The sequence below is a fragment of the Budorcas taxicolor genome, chromosome 21, assembly GCF_023091745.1.
Source record: "Budorcas taxicolor isolate Tak-1 chromosome 21, Takin1.1, whole genome shotgun sequence".
NCBI lineage: Eukaryota > Metazoa > Chordata > Mammalia > Artiodactyla > Bovidae > Budorcas > Budorcas taxicolor.
Window position 1 is genome coordinate 27,310,803 of NC_068930.1, and position 19,710 is coordinate 27,330,512.

Sequence of the window (19,710 nt, forward strand, 5' to 3'; positions counted from 1 at the left end):
AGGGACGGAACCTGTGTTCCCTGCATTGGCAGGTGGATTCTTAACCACTGGACCAACAGGGAAGTCCCTCTCATACCATTTTTAATAGTCCCCTCCAACCTTTACTCACAAGTTCTATTGTTTGTATGAAAATACATTGTTTCCTTACTTTTTATGGCTTTACTTTTCTCTTTCTGGTCTGTGGAACCTCTCTTCTGAATACATATGTTATTGTGAGCCATTTCAAAATTTCTGTTAGAAAGAAGCTGGTTATAAATACAACTAAAAACGTTGAAAGCTAGTCCAACCCCAGCCTGCCTTCCTCCCTGTATTGTATCTGAATGAATTAGAACCAGCAGACCCTAGGACCCCAGAAGGGCTTCCCAGGTGGCTCAGTGGTAAAGAATTTATTTACCAATGCAGGAGACACTGGAGATGCAGGTTCGATCCCTGGGTCGGGAAGATCCCCTGGAGAAGGGAATGGCGACCCACTCCAGTATTCTTGGCTGGGAAATCCCATGGACAGAGGCTACAGTCTGTGGGGTCACAAAGAGTTGGACACAACTGAGTATAGTTGTTTTACAATGTTACGTTAGTTTCTGTTGTACAGCAAAGTGGATCAACCATATATTTACAAATGTCCCCCCCACTTTTTTTTAGATTTCCTTCCCATTTAGGTCACCACAGAACATTAGGTAGAGTTTCCAGTGCCATACAGTATGTTCTCATTAATTATCTATTTTATACGTAGTAGTGTGTATATGTGGAGAAGGAAATGGCAACCCACTCCAGTGTTCTTGCCTGGAGAATCCCAGGGACGGGGGAGCCTCAGGGGCTGCCATCTATGGGGTCGCACAGAGTCGGACATGACTGAAGTGACTTAGCAGCAGCAGCAGTGTGTATATGTCAACCCCAATCTCCCAATTCATCCCACTCCTGCCTTCCTCCCTTGGTGTCTGTACATTGTTCTCTATGTGTCTCTATTTCTGCTTTGCAAATAGGTTCATCTGTAACATTTTTCTAAATTCCACATATATGCATTAATGTACGATATCTGTTCTTCTCTTTTTCTGACTTACTTCACTCTGTATGACATTCTCTGGGTCCATCCATGTCTCTGCAAATGGCACAGTTTTGTTCCTTTTTATGGCCAAGTGATATTCCATTGTCTATACATACCCCAGCTTCTTTATCCATTCATCTGTTCATGGACATCCAGGTTGCTTCCATGTCCTGGCTGTTGTAAATAGTGCTTCAGTGAACAATGGGGTGCATGTGTCTTTTGGGATTATGGTTCTTTCTGGGTGTATGCCCATGAGTGTGGTTGCTGAGTCATATGGTAGTTCTACATCTTACAGATTTTTCATTTTATCTTGTTAAGAAATCATACTGGGGAATGTCAGCAGACGTTCAAGAGCATCAGGAAAGATTTCTTTCCAAGATTCTTGATCGGAGGGAGTCGGGCCAGCAAGTGGTTGCAGAGGGAGTCTGTTGTATGCATCTGACTTGGAAGAAGAAAGCAGTGATAGGACAGTCCGTTCCTTGGCCTCCTCATCCAGACTGTGCACGTAGTATTGTGTCCCCTCCTTCTTGGCCAGTAGCTCAGTCCCCAGGCAGATTAAGTTGTTAGCTGGGTGATGGTCAGCCAGAGATCACAGATGTGTAGAAGACGGCTTTCAGGAAGGCTCAGGGTCCACAACTGGAGCCTCCATTCCAGCACATCACATGCCATGCCGCCGCGTACCATCTGCCTCCGCTTTAGTCCCCAACCCCCGCCCTGGGCTCCTCGTTGATTCGTGGGTAGAATTTGCGAGTGTGAAGGGGTCCCGTACTGTTTGTTTCTAAGGCACAGTTTCAAAAGAAAATGGCATTTTATAGCCGGTATTAATGGGAAATTGCTTTCCATTAGGATTCTGAATGATTTGCACATAATGTTTATAAAGTGAAGGAAAAATGTCAAGCATTTCACTAACAATTTAAAGCAAAGCTCCTAGGACTCTGCCAGAAATGAATTCCAAGAACATTTTCTTCATCATTTCTTCTTTCTAAAGAAAAAAAAAAAAAAAGAGGTAGGGGGAGATGAAAGGACGTGGATCAATTAGGCTGAATCCATGGTGGGACTGAGATGGAATCTTTGATAATATGGTTTCTAGGTACTTAAGAGAATGAATAAAGTGAGCCAAAAAGGGAGAGGGGGGTGGTGGTGGAAATCACATCTTGAAATGATGGATTGCAGACAAAATCCAAGTTTAGGCTCTGGCGAGGAGAAACCACTGCCTGTCCAAGCCCCTGAGTGTGGGGTCATGAGGCTTCAGCGGAGTATGCTGCCTCTTTGTCCCCAAAGAGAAAGGGAGGCCAAGAAAAGTCTTCGTGGTAAAATGTGTGCCTGGGTCGTTCCCAGAAAACCCTTGGTTTTCAGGAAAATAGTAAAGGAACTTGTGACCTATGCTTAGGCATCTTCCCTACCTTGGGTAAGTTGTCACTTGCTGAATTCTAAATGTAAAGACTAGAGAACAGAGGCTATTGTACATTTTTTAATCAACTCACTTATTTATGAAGGCCTTCTTTTTGCTAATTTTATTTGTGTTTTTATTTTTGGGTGTGCTGGGTCTTCATTGCTGCAAGCGGGCTTTCTTTAGTGGCGGTACGTGGACTTCTCATTGCGATGGCTTCTCTGGTTGTGGAGCATGGGCTCTCGGTGTGCGGGCTGCAGCAGTTGCGGCCCCTGGGCTCTAGAGCACAGGCTCAGTAGTCATGGTGCATGGGCTTAGTTGCCCGGCGGGCATGTGGCGTCTTCCTGGATCAGCGATTGAACCTGTGTCCCCTGCATTGGCAGGTGGGTACTTATCCACTGCGCCACCAGGGAAGTCCCTATGGAGGTATTCTTTTGCACTGCTCTTCTTAAAGAGGGCTCCGCTTTGTCTAATCACAACTGAGGGTTAATATGGACCAAACTGAGACTGGCGTTAAGAATGTGGAAGGCAGAGATGGGTGAACAAGTGTTGGTTTCAAACGTGCTCCAGGCATTTCAGAGCGAGGTGAAATAAATCTTTCAAATGATGTATATTAAGACATTCTAACTCCCTTTGGGTATAAAGAGACTTTTTATAAATTCCTTGACACTTCTTAGGGAGCTCGGATGTAATGTCTAGGGCTTAAGTCCTTCCCCTCAATGGAGTAAAATCTCTAGGATTACATTAGAAAATAAACATTTATTCAGAAGTAAAGTGTGAAGTGTGAAACTTAAAGAAGACGAGCACTCTGCAAGTAGAAATGGATGTATTTTTAACCTGAATTTCCAAAGAGGAAATTAAAATTTCACACAGCAGTGACAACGGTGATTGCTCGGTCAGCAGGTCCTTTTTTACTCTTTCTCTCCTGTCCTTCCCGCTCTTTCCTTGGTTTTTTTTTCCCTTGCCATCAGCCTGTCTGCAGTCTCCATGTCTGTATATTATCAGTAGTGGTTCAGAGTCAGAGTTATAGACAAAGCGATATAAGCAAAAAATGGGAGTCTCATGTTGGAATTCAGAATTCTGGCGCTTATTTGCTGTGTGACTTTGGGAGAGTTTCTTAACATCTCTGGACTGATTTATGCTTTTTCCTAAATGAAGTGATTGGACTCAATACATTCCAGGTTTCTTTTCCAGCTCTAAATTCTGTGGCTTAGCATTCTTAAAAATTTACAAAGTGCACAGACAGAACGTTTTTCTATTCTCTGTATTTTAAAAAATACTATTAAAAAGTAAAGTGTGAGCTCTGATTATTATTCTTGATCAGTAGGCGTTGATGTGAGAAAGAGGGAAGGGTCCTTTTTTATTCTTTTTGTCTCAAGAAAGCTTCCGAGGGAAAAGTTTTCTTGCTGCAGGGGATGGTTTCCTGTAACTCTGCTAAATAGTCTGTAAAAAGAGTTTTTGAAAAGCCTGTTTGACATAATTTCCAATTTAGTTGTCAAAATTTTAATACTCCTTGGCTGAAATGGTTCTATCATCTCAGATGCATATTTTAAAATCTCAGCATATATTCTACAATGATATGCTTGGTCTTTAAGCTCAAACTTAAAATAATGTTATCTTAATATTCATGTATGTACTTATGTTTAAAAAAAAATAGTCAAGTGAAGTCAGTCTCCAAGGATTACAAACAGGGCGGCCATGCAGCACAGTTCCAGAGGACCTTGTGTTTGAATCCACATGGGTGACACCCCCTCTGGAGTTGAGTGGGTGTGGCCTCAGGTGCAAATCCTGATGCCAGATTGTGGGAAGGTCTTCCCAGGTGGCTCAGTGGTAAAGGATTTGCCTGCCAATACAGGAGACATGGGTTCGATCCCTGGGCCAGGAAGATCCTCTGGAGAAGGGAATGGCAACCCACTCCAGTATTCTTGCCTGGGAAAAAGAGGAGCCTGGTGGGCTACAGTCCATGGGGTCGCAAAGAGTCGGATGCCACTGAGCAACTAAACAACAACAACGAGAAAACAGTGAGGCCAGTGATGTCTGACTGCAGACCTCCAACTCAGGAGCACCGCGGCAGAGGAGTCTGTAGCGGATAGAGTACTCACCCTGTCCAAACTGCAGCCGCTTGTTGCCCGAGAATGTGGACCGAGGATAGCCAGCCCTTAGGATTTTTCCAAGAGAAGCCAGAAATCACATATTTATGTGCAATCTCCTGATTTTTAAATACTGGCAACTAATCCACAATGTACAAAGCGTGGAGCTGGCCAAGCAAAACACCGTCTGCAAACTGATCCCCCTGCCAGTGGCCAGGAAGCCACCTTTGATTAAGGCTGCTGTTCATCTTCTCCTTTCGCTTAACTCAGAGTGGCAAAGGCAACCCACACGCGCTGGACCCGGTTGTAGCAGAGGGCTCACCTCCCAGGAAACTTCGCTAAATAATGGGCCACAGCTTCTGAGAAGTCTGTGCGAGTTATCTTGGTACACAAGGGAAAGCTTTGTTAGTGAATGGAGGAGGGCACAAACATCACTAATTAAATCCATCTCCTATAATCTGTGAGTGGTAGAGGATTGGTATTAAGGTAAAAACAAATTAAAGGTGCTTATTTTTATAGATTATAATAATTAAGCTTGAGTTCCACTGACAAGTTATTTTAACAAATCACATCTCCTATGGATAAATACAGAGTTCTTATTTCTAGATTGTTCATAAACCTTTACTAGACAGTACTCACTAGTTTACGACTTAACTGTCTTAGCTCGAGCTGCTATAACAAATACTAGATCAAGTGGCTTAAAACAACCAACATTTATTTCTCACAGTTTCAGAGTCTGGGAAGTTCAAGATCAAGGTGCTGGCAGACTCGTTGTCGGGTGAGGGACCCCTTCCTGGTTTGCAGATGGCTGTCTTCTCGTCGTCTGTCCCTGGTGGCACTAATGCCATTCATGAGGGCTCTACCCTCATGACCTTGTCATCCCCCAACATCCCCACCTGCTAATACCACCACTTTGGGGATTAGGACTTCAACATCTGAATATTGGGGGCACACAGACATTCTGTCCATGGTGTTAGCCATAGATCTATATGTAAAATTTGCAGGTAAGGAAACCAGGGTCCAGAGGTGACCTCACCCAGAGCTAGAACCCAGGGATCCAAACTGTCTATCTCATAGGGTCTTACCAAATGAACGAAAATTGTCCTTTACAGATGTTGAACAAAAATGAGTTTTGTAGTATTCGTCAGAGTTATATACCAATGCTGTATCTGGGTCAGCTCAAGCAAAAGTGTTGGCTTCAAAAAAATGTTTGCTACCAGAGCTTGAGATTTTTGATCAAGAAAAAAATGACAACTTTTGAAGGAGCTGGAACCAGATATGCTGGTTCTAATTCAAGAGAGATGGTGCCTGGCCCAGGGTACACACTCAGTGTTTGAGTCTGAAACAGAAATAGACTTGAAAGTTCCAAGTCCTTTTTTGGCCCAACCCGTTAAGAGATGAACTCTCTAGTTAGATGGTATGGGTGTGGTGAGTCTCTGGGTGGCTGACCATACTCCTCCTAACTGGCTGCCCATTCCACCTGCTGTCGGGTACCTTTCTCTCTCCCCATGGGAAGCAGAAGTCATGTGCAGACACCCCTGCATTCAAGGCTTGAGACCAGGAAGTGAGCAGAAAACAGGCTTACCCAGCCAGGACAGGTGTCACCTGCCTTTCAGAGGAAGGCCCAAGTCCTGGCTTTTACTCCATCCCTCTCAGTCAGAATTCTGTCATCAAAAAAATACGAATTTTCACCTTACCTGCAGAGGGTTATTCTGAGGATTATATCAGATCCTATAAATAAGAGGTACTGGGCATACATGGTACTTGCTACATAGTATAAGTGCCCAGGACACAGCAGTTGTTAACGTTTCATAACTGGTTATCTGATTTCCCAGCCTACAGCAGACTGGAAGGAGCAGATTAGAAAGGCCTGGGGGACTGCTCCGGGAAGGCCCACTGTCGGCAGGAAAAAGTGACAGGTCGCAGCCTGATGACAAGGGAGACAAGAGAAACACTATAAGGAGCAGGAACAAAATCTCTAAAAGGCACAGCAGTTTGGGGCATTTACTAAAAGACAAAGAACCTTCCTCAGGTCAGTAGCTTCTGTAGACTCTGTACCTTGTACATTGATAGGCACGCATGTTGACAGCAGGTGTGTGAATTTTACTTCTCTCTCCATCCCCTTCCCCGCTCACCACAAAGTAGGAGTGGGGGTTGTCGCTTGCCTTTCGATTGTGATGCTCTGACCAGATGCTTCCAGGTAATGAAATCCCCAAAGTCAGGGCCACCAGAGGAGACAAGAGTGCAGTGGGTTCCTTGGGTGATCTGAAAATATGGCAAGTTCAAGGACAACGAAAGAGCTGTGACTTTTAGTGTCACGGAGAGAAGGATGTCCCTGCCCCTCTTACCACTTCTACTTCCTCCATGATCTCCTTCAAAGTCAGGGTGAGAAATATATTTTCGACAACAGGCCCCCAGGTCCTGGCTGGTGGCAGAGAGAGAGGGAGGGAGCACATGAGGTGGCTGGGCTGCAGAAACGCCAGCACACCAGCTCCACCCTGTGGTCTAACCTACCACCCGGAATAGACGCCCATTTTTATTTGCTTGTTACACTAAGTCCGATACATATGAACCTTCAAGTTGGGAACTTTCCAAGATGTGAATGTTTGCATTTCCAATCAAAGCTATTGCAAGTTACTTCTCATGTCTGGCATACATTGTCACGTGCATGCATCCTCCACAAGTGGGTGTGCTTGTGTGCACTTTACTGTACAGTCCTGTGTAGAGGACAGTAGAGCGGTGTCTTTATTTCAAGCCCAGAATGTCCAGAAGCAAGCGCAAAAGCAGCAGTATATAGCCGATTAGTCAGTTGGTTAGCTAGGCTAACTTTGTTGGACTTAAGAACAGACTGGACTTACAAATGCACTCTCGGAATGGAACTCATTCGCATGTATAGGGACTTAATGGTATTTTTGATTGAAGCCTGAGCTGCTCACTTTCAAGCTGCACAGAGAGTAAGGCCCTGAAGGGCATCCCTCCAGTGACTGACAGGGTGGGGTGAGATGTGGGCAGACCTTCTAGGATCAGAGAAGGATTAAGGTGGAGAGCACTCTTGAAGAGCATCCCAGGCCTGGGAGCTCCAGGAGCCTGCCCTGCTGAGGACCCATGGCTCTTTCCAACCCAGCTGATGGACCACCCTGTTGACTGTGGTTGGCTCGGAAACCGAGTGGGCATAAACTCACCATCCAACAATATTCAGACTGGGTGCATGCCATGGTGATCAAGAGCTCAGAATCTGGACCTAGATGGAGGTCAGATCTCAGCACTGCTGCTTAAATGCTTGGAACCCCAATTTCTCTCTCTATCACATCGGGGGGAATACCTCAGGCTTCCCAGGTGACTCAGCAGTAAAGAATTCACCTGCCAGTGTGGGAGATGCAGGTTCAACCCCTGGGATGCGAAGATCCTCTAGAGGAGGAGATGGCAACCCACTCCAGTATTCTTGCCTGGGAAATCCATAGAGGAACCTGGTGGGCTACAGTCCACGGGGTCACAAAGAGTCAGACACGACTGAGCTACTGAACAACAATGACAAATGGTACCTCATCAAAGGGTTCCTCTGAGAATTAAGTCTGCTTGTAGGCATTTAGAATGTTTTCTTGGCACATGGTAAATATTGAAACTGAGGGTTAGTCTTCTATCCCTCTAGCTGGCCAGGACTGTGGTTTTCATTCTGGGACTGTGGCTACCAGAGTAAAATGTGCCTGGCAGTTCCATTCACGTGAGTAGCTTTTTGCAGCAGGGACTTGGGGAGATAAAAGCTGGAGTCAGAGAAGAGCCTCCAGAGAATCTTCCTTCTGTTAAAACAAGAGGGGACCAAATACTGTCAGAAGCCAGTCCACATTATTGCCCAGAAGGGAGTGAAATTTCTTTTAGAGAGAACACGATTTCCTGACCTGTTGCATGTTGCCGATGCAGTACTGACTGACCGACCACCTCCCTTAAAATTCTTGTGGTTGGGTCTCTTTTTTAACTCCCTAATGGTGTGGAACAGAGCTTGAATAATAAATATTCAATAGGGACACACCCTTCTCTCTGTTAAAATAATCTTTGTTTCAGTGCCTTAACAAGGAAGAGACTGTGTTTTCCCCACCTCTGCTCTCACATTACGTGAAGCCAGGCCTCAGGAGTGAGAGAAAATAAACACAGGCTCCCCGGCCAGGGCGGGAGAAGCAGCCTCCTCACTGGATGGCCCGGGGCTGGGGCTTCGGCTGCCAGGAGCTCACGTGCACAGATTCTCAGCAAGTTCAGGTGCCAAGTACCATGCACGAGACAGCTTGCATATGGAGGTGGTGGTGGAAGGTCCAGGGGAAAGGGGAGTGGGTGTTCAGGAAAGATGCAGCCGCTGGGTGGGACCCCTCCTTTCTTCGGGGAAGATCTGGGTAGAGGTGCAGCTTATCCTTGGGCACTGAGCACTCAGGCTCCTTGCACACATCTGCGCCAAGCACGGCCAGTTTGAAAAGATCCCACTGAGCACGTGTCACCTCTTCTGCCTTCACTTCTAGCGTCCCATCTGTGGTGTCCTGCCCTGTCTTTTGTGCAGAGGGAAAGTTCACACACTGTCACGGATTGAGCACAAACTTGATTCCTCTTTAACCAAACTTGCTCGTGAGCCTCCCTTCAGACCGATGGCGGAAACAACTTAATCTTTTTTCCATTTCTACTGTTGGCCAAGAGAAAAAAAAAATTAATCTTTTTTCCATTTCTTCTAATGGTGGAAAAAAACGTAATCTGGCCATTTCAAGGTAACTCGGTCTCTTCCAATAGAAAGCGCAGACTGTCCATTTATTGCTTGCTTGATTCAAGACTTAAACCTGGTCAGTTCAGCTAAAATTTCCTGCCAGAGCTATTGGTTTTTCCTCCAAGGCTGTCTCTTACCTCCTTCTGTACCCTCAAGATGTTGCCTGGGTACAGGAGGTGTTTAGGGAACATCACCGTGATGGGTGGGGAAGCTTGTCAGGGTCTTAACTGCTTCCACAGAGGAGATTTATCACACCAGGTCTGGGTCCGGGTCAGAGGACCAAGGCTTTGCCCTTGGGTTATTGGACCTCTGTACTGGGAGCCTGTGCAACCACCCCCAGGCCATCTCTGGTCCAGATCCCCCCTCAGCACTTCTCACTTCCTGCCTGACCTTCAGGAGATGTATTCACAGTGCATGGGGAGCCCAGGTGACCCCCTCAGGCACCCTCCCTGTTTAAATACATGTGAGGGTGCTCAGTGGCTTCACTTGTGTCCGACTCTTTGCAACCCTATTGACTGTATCCTTCCAGGCTCCTCTGTCCATGGGGATTCTCCAGGCAAGAATATTGGAGTGGGTTGCCATCCCCTCCTCTAGGGGATCTTCTGGACTCAGGGATTGAACCCACGTCTCCTGCATTGCAGGCAGATTCTTTACCGCTGAGTCACAGGGGAAGCCCCTGTTTAATTACACAACCCACCATTTCCACTGTGCTCAGCACCCCCAAGTCTAGAGCTCTTTGAAGCCTACCTTCTCCTACAGTTCCAGTGGGAAGTGGGGCCAAGACCCCCACCCCAGGGTGGGATCAGGAAGCATCTCAGCCTTTTCAAACTGCCCTCTTCTTCCACCTCTTCCCTGACTCCAGGAAGTGCTCTTGTCTCTTCTCTGGTGGCAAGAAACAGTCCCTCCCTCCCCACGCTTGTAAGACAAATCTCTGTGCTCCGAGTTCTTCAGCCTCTGGTTCCTTGGAACCCAGAAGTCTCGCTCCACCTCAGCTTCAAATCTCCTAAAAGCCTATCTGGCTCAGGCATGAAAGCCCGAAAGCCTCAGTGTCCACACCATCTCGCAACTGAAATGGCATTATTTTGGAACTTACCAGTTAAACATCACTCCCTCGTGTGGGTTCCACCCTCTCCCTAAAGTACAGGAGACCATGGCTCTCTGGATTGGGGTCCCCAGACAGCCAAGGTGACCCAGCATGATGAAGGCATCAGATGATTCTTCCCAATATCATCTTGCTGCATGTACAGTTCAGATCAGTGGGCCGAGCTCCGCTGGGGGTGGACCTACCTGGTGCCTGCACTGTTGTTGAGAACTGTGTTCGGTGGGTGGATGTTGGGGGTGGAGGGACAGTGCAGAGGCTGGGGAGAACCAGCACTCACGCCTCACTGGAGTTGGGGAACTCTCGCCGGGGGCTCTCCACTCCCGGGTCTTGGGAGAGACGCCACGTTTGGGGTTGATTTGCTGATGGAGTGTGATGTGAGTGCTGGTTGAGTTCCAGCTCTTAGGAGACAGAAGTGGGAAGTATGGCAGTGGTCCCTCACCTGGAGTAAATGAAGTGAGACGGGAGGGACGTGTCTCTCCCCCGACTGGTTCAGAGCATGTGTGCAGCGAGGGCACACGTATGCATGCATAGGCGGGGGCTGGGATAAATGCATGTCTGCCATTTAGTATTTATTTCAGTCATCACAGTTGGCTTACAAAGTGAATGGGAGGAAAAATAGATTGGCCAAAAAGTTCATTCGGGTCTTCCCATGCGATGTTATGGAAAAACCAGAACTAACTTTTTGGCCAACCCAACATACACACATACACACATACACACACAGCCCTGTAATCAGTGTGATAGCCTATGAAGTTTCTTGGTAAGACTTAGCAGTGGCGTAGAGCATGTAGGAGGTGACATCAGGAGAGGCAGTCACGGGCGGAGCCCTGGTGTCTTTCTGACTTTGCCATTAGCTCTGGGGCCAGGCTGTTGTGACCTCTCAGGGGCACGTACTGCCTCTTCTTCAAGAAGAAAGCTTGTGGAAGACCACTAAAGACCCTTCTAGCACGGACGTTTTGTGTTCCAGGAAATGCCTCCCAAAACCATCATGGGGCTTGGCAGTTGACTCCCTCTGTGTCAAAAACTGGTCGTGGGAGAAATGACAAAAGAATACTGATCGTTTTAATAGACCACTCTGGAACAGTTATTCACTAGTAAAACTGACTTTGACTCAGCAGCCTGACTTGCTGCAGGGTTTCAGTGACCAGCTCCCACAGCCCCCCAGCCCACCTAGATCCGAGCTGTATTTCCAAAGGAAAATGGAAAGTCTGGCCTGGAAACACACAATTCCCTAATGCTTTGAAATCAGTGAAGGTTATTCTGTTCACATTCAAGATCATGAACTGGGCCCCCTATTTAAATTCTCCTGCTTCCTGGTGGCTCGGTGGTAAAGAATTCACTTGCCAATGCAAGAGAGACAGGATTGATCCCTGGTCCAGGGAGATCCCTTAGAGAAGGAAATGGCAACTTGCTGCAGTATTCTTGCCTGGGAAATCCTATAGACAGGAACCTGGCGGGCTACAGTTCATGGGGTTGCCAGGAGTCCAACATTACCGAGCGACTAAACAATCCCCAATTCCCGTCATTACAGCAAACTTGGGGTGGGACAGTGTTCTGTCATGGAAGGAGCCATCTACATGCTGGAAGCATCAGGAAGATTCTAGAAATAATGAGGCAAGGAGCCCAGATTTTAAAATGCTGACCTACCTGGAAGTCACACCTGGGAAGTAGCTTCCCACCTGAAGTGGAAGAACAGCCTCCCCTCCCCCGCCATCACTCCCCCCACCTCCTTTCCCCACTAGCTCCCAGACACTCCCAGCCTCTTGTCAAAGGAGTTGGAGTGAAAGAGGACCATGGGGCTGGTGGTTCACAACCTCTCTTGGAAATTGGAAACACCTGAGAAATTTTTTAAACTCCAGTGTCTGGGTCCCATTGCCAGAGCTTCTGATTTAGTTGTTCTGGGGTCAGTCCAGGTAGGGGGTGTTTATCCAGATTGAGAACCACTGCAGCAGGGAGGCAAGAGGGGACCGTCTCAGTCCAACTGGGGAACTTCACTGACAGACGCTCGCTAAGCGAGGTGCCAGGGTGGGGCTTGGCTCTCACTCCCACGTGGGGTGGAAGGTTAGCAGTGGGCGTGATACTGAGGGATTGCTTCCCTGGTGGCTCAGATGCTAAAGCATCTGCCTGCAATGCAGGAGACCTGGGTCGGGAAGATCCCCTGGAGAAGGAAATGGCAACCCACTCCAGTACTCTTGCCTGGAAGATCGCATGGATGGTGGAGACTGGTAGGCTGCAGTCCATGGGGTAGCATTCCAAAGAATAGCAAGAAGAGATAAGAAAGCCGCCTTCAGCGATCAATGCAAAGAAATAGAGGAAAACAGCAGAATGGGAAAGACTAGAGATCTCTTCAAGAAAATTAGAGATACAAAGGGAACATTTCATGCAAAGATGGGCTCAATAAAGGACAGAAATGGTATGGACCTAACACAAGCAGAAGATATTAAGAAGTGGTGGCAAGAATACACAGAAGAACTGTACAAAAAAGATCTTCATGACCAAGATAATCACGATTGTGTGATCACTCACCTAGAGCCAGACATCCTGGAATGTGAAGTCAAGTGGGCCTTAGAAAGCATCACTACAAACAAAGCTAGTGGAAGTGATGGAATTCCAGTTGAGCTATTTCAAATCTTGAAAGATGATGCTGTGAAAGTGCTGCACTCAATATGCCAGCAAATTTGGAAAACTCAGCAGTGGCCACAGGACTGGAAAAGGTCCGTTTTCACTCCAATCCCAAAGAAAGGCAATGTCAAAGAATGCTCCAACTACCACACAATTGCAGTCATCTCACACGCTAGTAAAGAAATGCTCAAAATTCTCCAAGCCAGTCTTCAGCAATACATGAACCGTGAACTCCCGGATGTTCAAGCTGGTTTTAGAAAAGGCAGATGAACCAGAGATCAAATTGCCAATATCCTCTGGATCATCAAAAAAGCAAGAGAGTTCCAGAAAAGCATCTATTTCTGCTTTATTGACTATGCCAAAGCCTTTGACTGTGTGGATCACAATAAACTGTGGAAAATTCTGAAAGAGATGGGAATACCAGACCACCTGACCTGCCTCTTGAGAAATCTGTATGCAAGTCAGGAAGCAACAGTTAGAACTGGACACGGAACAACAGACTGGTTCCAAATAGGAAAAGGAGTCCGTCAAGGCTGTATATTGTCACCCTGCTTATTTAACTTATATGCAGAGTACATCATGAGAAACACTGGGCTGGAAGAAGCACAAGCTGGAATCAAGATTGCCAGGAGAAATATCAATAATCTCAGATATGCAGATGACACCACCCTTATGGCAGAAAGTGTAGAAGAACTAAAAAACCTCTTGATGAAAGTGAAAGAGGAGAGTGAAAAAGTTGGCTTAAAGCTCAACATTCAGAAAACGAAGATCATGGCGTCTGGTCCCATCACTTCATGGGGAAATAGATGGGGAAACAGTGGAAACAGTGTCAGACTTTATTTTGGGGGGCTCCAAAATCACTGCAGATGGTGATTGCAGCCATGAAATTAAAAGATGCTTACTCCTTGGAAGGAAAGTTATGACCAACCTAGATAGCATATTGAAAAGCAGAGACATTACTTTGCCAACAAGGTCCATCTAGTCAAGGCTATGGTTTTTCCAGTAGTCATGTATGGATGTGAGAGTTGGACTGTGAAGAAAGCTGAGCGCCGAAGAATTGATGCTTTTGAACTGTGGTGTTGGAGAAGACTCTTGAGAGTCCCTTGGACTGCAAGGAGATCCAACCAATCCATTCTAAAGGAGATCAGTCCTGGGTGTTCTTTGGAAGGAATGATGCTAAAGCTGAAACTCCAGCACTTTGGCCACCTCATGCGAAGAGTTGACTTATTGGAGAAGACTCTGATGCTGGGAGGGATTGGGGGCAGGAGGAAAAGGGGATGACAGAGGATGAGATGGCTGGATGGCATCGCAGACTCGATGGACGTGGGTTTGGGTGAACTCTAAGAGTTGGTGATGGACAGGGAGTTCTGGTGTGCTGAAATTCATTGGGTCGCAGAGTCGGACACGACTCAGTGACTGAACTGAACTGATACTGAGGGTGGCACTGAGGGAGGCCCTCCCCCAGAGAACAGGTGCTGCTTGCTGAATTTTTGACCAGCCCCAAATTTATCTTCTCTCTTTACTTGGCTGGAAAAGACTTGTTGAGAAAGGAACACAGTCTCTAGTAGAACTTGTTTCAACTCTTACTTAAAGTCTAGATGGGGAGAGAAATAAGAATGTTTCATAATAATAGAAAGAGGAAATTGAAATGGAAAATGCAGGATGGCAGAGGAACTCTTGTTTCAGAGCAGACTCTAGAGCACAGGCTCGCTGGTTGTGGTACACAGGTTTAGTTGCTCTGCTATGTGTGAGATTGTCTGGGACGAGGGATTCAATCCATGTCCCCGGCATTGGCAGGTGGATTCTTAACTACTGCAGGGTGAAGTAGCACATGCTGATGTTGAAGCTGTAGCAAGTGATGTAGAAGCTGCAGCAAGTTATCAGGAAGATCTAGCGAAGAGAATTCATGAAGGTGGGTACACTAAAGAAGAGATCTGCAGTATAAATGAAACAGCTTTCTATTGGAAGAAGGTGCCATCTAGGACTTTGAAAACTAGAGAAGAAAAATCAGTGCCTGTCTTCAAAGTTTTAAAGGACAGGGTATCTCTCTTGTTAGGGGCTATTGCAGCAGGTGACTTTAAGTAGAAGCCAATGCTTATTTACCATTCTGAAGATCTTAAGGCATTTAAGAATTATGCTAAATCTACTCTGCCTGTGTGGGGCTTCCCTGGTGCCTCAGTGGTAAAGAATCTGCCTGCAAATGCAGGAGACACGGGTTTGATCCCTGGGTTGGAAAGATCCCCTGGAGAAGGAAATGGGGACCCACTCCAGTATCCTTGCCCGGAGAATCCCGTGTGCAGAGGAGCCTGGTGGGCTGCAGTCCATGGGGTCGCAAAGAGTCAGACATGAGTGAGCAGCTGAGCAACATAGCTACCGCATGTAGTGACCCATCTAATGAATCTGGGCAAAGTAGATGGAAAGCCTTCGGGAAGGGATTCTGCTTGCCATTAAGAATGTTTGTGATTCATGGGGCGAGGTCACAATATCAACATTATCAGAAGTGGCTTTCATTCCCCATGCATGACTTTGTGGGATTCAAGACTCCAGTGGAAGAAATAACTGCAGATGTGGTGGAAGGAGCAAGAGAATGAGTAGAATTCAAAGTGGAGCCTGAAGATGTGACTGAACTGCTGCAACCTCATGACGAAACTTGAACAGACGGGGAGCTGCTTCTGATAAATGAGCAAAGAAAGAGGTTTCTTGAGATGGAATCTACTGATGATGCTGTGAAGACTGTTGAAGTGACAACAAAGGATTTACAGTATTACATAAACCTAGTTGATAAAGCAACAGCAGGGTTTGAGAGGACTGACTCTAATTTTGAGAAAAGTTCTACTGTGGGTAAAATGCTATCCAACAGCATTGCCTGCTACAGAGAAATCGTTTGTGAAAGGAAGAGTCAATCCATGAGGCAGACTTCACTGTTGTCTTATTTTAAGAAGTTGCAGCCACCCAGCCTTTGGCAACCCAACCTTTGGTGGTTGGGTGGCTGCGGCAACTGGCTAAGTCAGCAGCCATCAACACCAAGGCAAGACTCTCTGCCAGCAGAAATGATTGACTTGTTGAAGGCTCAAATGATGGTTAGCATTTTTCAGCAATAAAGTATTTTAAAATTAAGGTGTATACATTGTATTTTAGACACAATGCTATTACAGGATGGTGTAAACAGCTTTTATATGCATTGGGAAACCAAAAAATGTGTGACTTGCTTTATTGAGATGTTTGCTTTATTGCAATGGTTTGGAACCAAACCTGCAATATCTCCAAGGGATTCCTGTAGAAGAGTAATAGAGAGGAACTTGCTCTACTAATTGCTTTTAATTTTTGTTGTTCTTTAGTTGCTAAGTCGTATCAGACTCTTTGTAATCCCATGGTCTGTAGCATACCAGGCTCCCCTGTCCTCCACTATCTCCTGGAGTTTGCTCAAATTTATGTCCAGTGAGTCAGTGATGCTATCTAACCATCTCATCTTTGCTGCCCCTTCTTTTGCCTTCAATCTTTCCCAGCATCAGGGTCTTTTCCAGTGAGTTGGATCTTTGTATCAGGTGGCCAAAGTGTTGGAGATTCAGCTTTAGCATCAGTCCTTCCCATGAATACTCAGGGTTGATTTCCTTTAGGATTGATTGGTTTGATCTCCTTGCAGTCCAAGGGACATTTACTTTAAAGCTACAGTATTTAAAATGGTGTGGTACAGTTACTGAAATGCATCAGTGGGGGAAAGTAGAAAATGCTAAAATAGATCCAAGCGCACATAAGACAAAAGTAGTATTGAAATCAGTGGAGAATAATGGATTATTACTATTTAATAAATTGTGTTCAGGTAGCTGCTTAAACATTATTAAAAATATATAATATCTTTATTTGCAAAAATCTAAATGGATTGAAGGAAGGCATCTTCACATTAAAAATTAATTTTAAAATGTAACTGGGATAAATTTAGTTGAATATTTATATATAATTGTGGAAGGGAAACTATGAATGAAAAGTTTCATCACTTTGCTTATGTGGTTTAAAATTTCTGCATGGATGACAAAATAAAACAGAAACCCCCATCCCTGCCCCACCCCCAGTACACACTCCAAAAACAAAATGAAAGGAAAAAAATACAGATAATAAGCTGGAAATAGTGTATATATCAAACATGACAGATACGGGGTTAATATTTATGATATAAAAGTCCATAATATATTCAGTTCAGTTCAATTCAGTCACTCAGTCATGTCCGACTCTTTGCAACCCCATGAATCGCAGCATGCCAGGCATCCCTGTCCATCGCTAACTCCTGGAGTTCATTCAGACTCACATCCATCGAGTCAGTGACGCCATCCAGCCATTTCATCCTCTGTCGTCCCCTTCTCCTCCTGCCCCCAATCCCTGCCAGCATCAGAGTCTTTACCAATGAGTCAACTCTTCACATGAGGTGGCCAAAGTACTGGAGCTTCAGCTTTAGCATCATTCCTTCCAAAGAAATCCCAGGGCTGATCTCCTTCAGAATGGACTGGTTGGATCTCCTTGTAGTCAGGCACCTAATACTTTTAAGACAAAGAAAATAGAAAAATACACTGGTAGTAAAATTTAAAAATCTTGGAAAAAGTTATGTCTATGAAGAGGAAATTTCCTTCTAGAAGTTTACCCTCAGGAATTAAATGTATGTTATTTGTAAATACACATATATTATGATATTTTTCAAAGAGTTATCAATGAATGCTAAGAGGAAACAAATGGGAAAATGAAAAGGAAGGAATGTAGAGGGAAGAGAGAGAGAAAGAGGAAGGAAGGAAGGAAGGAAGGAAAGGAAGACCTTTAAATATCCTATGAGAGGATATCAGTTAAAGAAATTATGTTAGGGACTTCCCTGTGGTCCAGTGGTTAAGACTCTGAGCTCCCAATTCAGGGAGCAGGGGTTTGATCCTTGGTCAGGGAATTAATATCCCACATGCCACACCATGCAGCCAAAACAACAACAGTAAAGAAATTATGTTATCCTGATATAGTTGACAACTGTTCAGTAATTAAAAGTAACCTGGAAAATGTTCATAGTAATATAATAGAAATATTCTTTTATGAAAATAATTATGTTAAATACATACACAAATATATTCATAAAGTTATCTGGAAGCTTCTATGCCATCACATTAATTTAACACTGGTGACCTCTTCATTGGGGCTTCCCAGGTGGCACCAGTGGTAAAGAACCCGCCTGTCAATGCAGGAGTTGTAAGAGATGTGGGTTTGATCCCTGGGTCCAGAAGATCCCCTGGAGATGGGCGTGCCAACCCACTCCAGTATTCTTGCCTGGAGAATCCCGTGGACAGAGGAACCTGGGGGGCTACAGTCCATGGGGTCACACAGAGTCAGACAGGACTGAAATGACTTAGCACACACACACGCACCTCTTCATTAGCAGTCAGTTTTGCATGTATTTACTCTCTCTTTTTGTCTTTCTCTTTTTACCATGTTTAGTTTTGGTTTTGAAGTGAAACAATAGTTATGTTAAAAATGTTGTCCTGAGAACTACTGGCTTGGTGCAACAATCCCAAGGCTGAAGGCTGACCTGTGGAAGATTCTGCTCTTGTCTCTGTAGTCTCACACCCTGCCATGTTCCATGACCCTGGTTACCAGCTCTAGGAATATGGCCCTGACCATCCAGGCCTTTGCTGCTTCCTTCTTCTCTGACTTATAGGTGATACACTACCTTGTCTTTGTTGTTTTGTTGTTGTTGTTTTAGCCTTGGTTTTGTACCACTTTATTTTATTTTTTGGCCACACTGTGTGGCATGCGGGGATCTTAGTTCCCTGATCAGGGATTGAACCTGCGTCCCTGGCATTGGAAGCTTGGAGTCTGAACCACTGGACCACCAGGGAAGTCCCTCATCTTTGTCCTTCAGGTGTTTCTCATGTGTTGTCCACTCTCCGAAAGAAACTCTGAGCCCCCTGAGGGCAGGGGTTAGGCCTTGTAAAATTCTGCACCTCCCTTGGGCTGCGGGCAGAGCTGAACAGCTGCTTCAAGAACGGGCTGGGCCTGAATTTTTCTGGCTAGGAGAACTGACGAGGAAAGCCATGGGCTCAGGAGGTCAGCTAGGGGAGGAGGGAGAGCTGAGGGGGGCAGAGGCCCCAAGTGCAGGGCCCCCTGTGGGTGCTGAGCCAGCCTTGTCCTGGAAAGGCAGGCAGGGGCCTGCTGTTTCTGGTCTCTGCAACTCTCCACCTTTGCAGCGCCCCACAGATGCTCCGTCATGTTAACCATGTACTTTTTGTCTCCACGTGATGCGGACAGGTTCTAACGTTCCCATGGACCAGCCCTGCTGTCGTGGTCTCTATGACTTTGAGCCTGAAAACCAAGGAGAACTAGGATTTAAAGAAGGGGACATCATTACGTTAACCAATCAAATAGATGAAAACTGGTATGAAGGAGTTCTGCATGGGGAATCTGGCTTCTTCCCCATTAACTACGTGGAAGTGATTGTGCCTTTACCTCAGTAAATGTGAAAACTCAGACTTTCTCGGACATACGTTTCATAACCGAAATGAATTCACACCAGTGTTCTCAGTGTGGTGGTTCTGTGGCATTCTTGCTCTTTGACCAGCTTAATGACTTTTGTATGTGTGGTTCTCTTTATAATGTATTTTGTATCAGTTTAATTTGTATAAATGATTTTCTTGTCTTGGCTCCATGGAAATACAGTTTTCTTCTTTTGCTGATTGTCCTAAAGTCACTGGTTAAATA

The 19,710-nt window shown here is 45.6% G+C and overlaps 1 protein-coding gene across 1 annotated transcript in view; it reads left to right on the forward strand.

Annotated features, from left to right (window-relative positions):
• The window catches only part of SH3GL3 (SH3 domain containing GRB2 like 3, endophilin A3), a 105,100-nt gene extending 85,605 nt beyond the window's left edge, over positions 1-19,495 (forward strand). The window contains exons 9-10 of the mRNA XM_052659767.1: positions 5,250-5,300; positions 19,261-19,495. Coding sequence (XP_052515727.1) covers positions 5,250-5,300; positions 19,261-19,466 — 257 coding nt within the window. The 3' untranslated portion in view covers positions 19,467-19,495. The remainder of the gene's footprint in view (positions 1-5,249; positions 5,301-19,260) is intronic.
• The last annotated feature ends 215 nt before the right edge of the window (positions 19,496-19,710 follow it).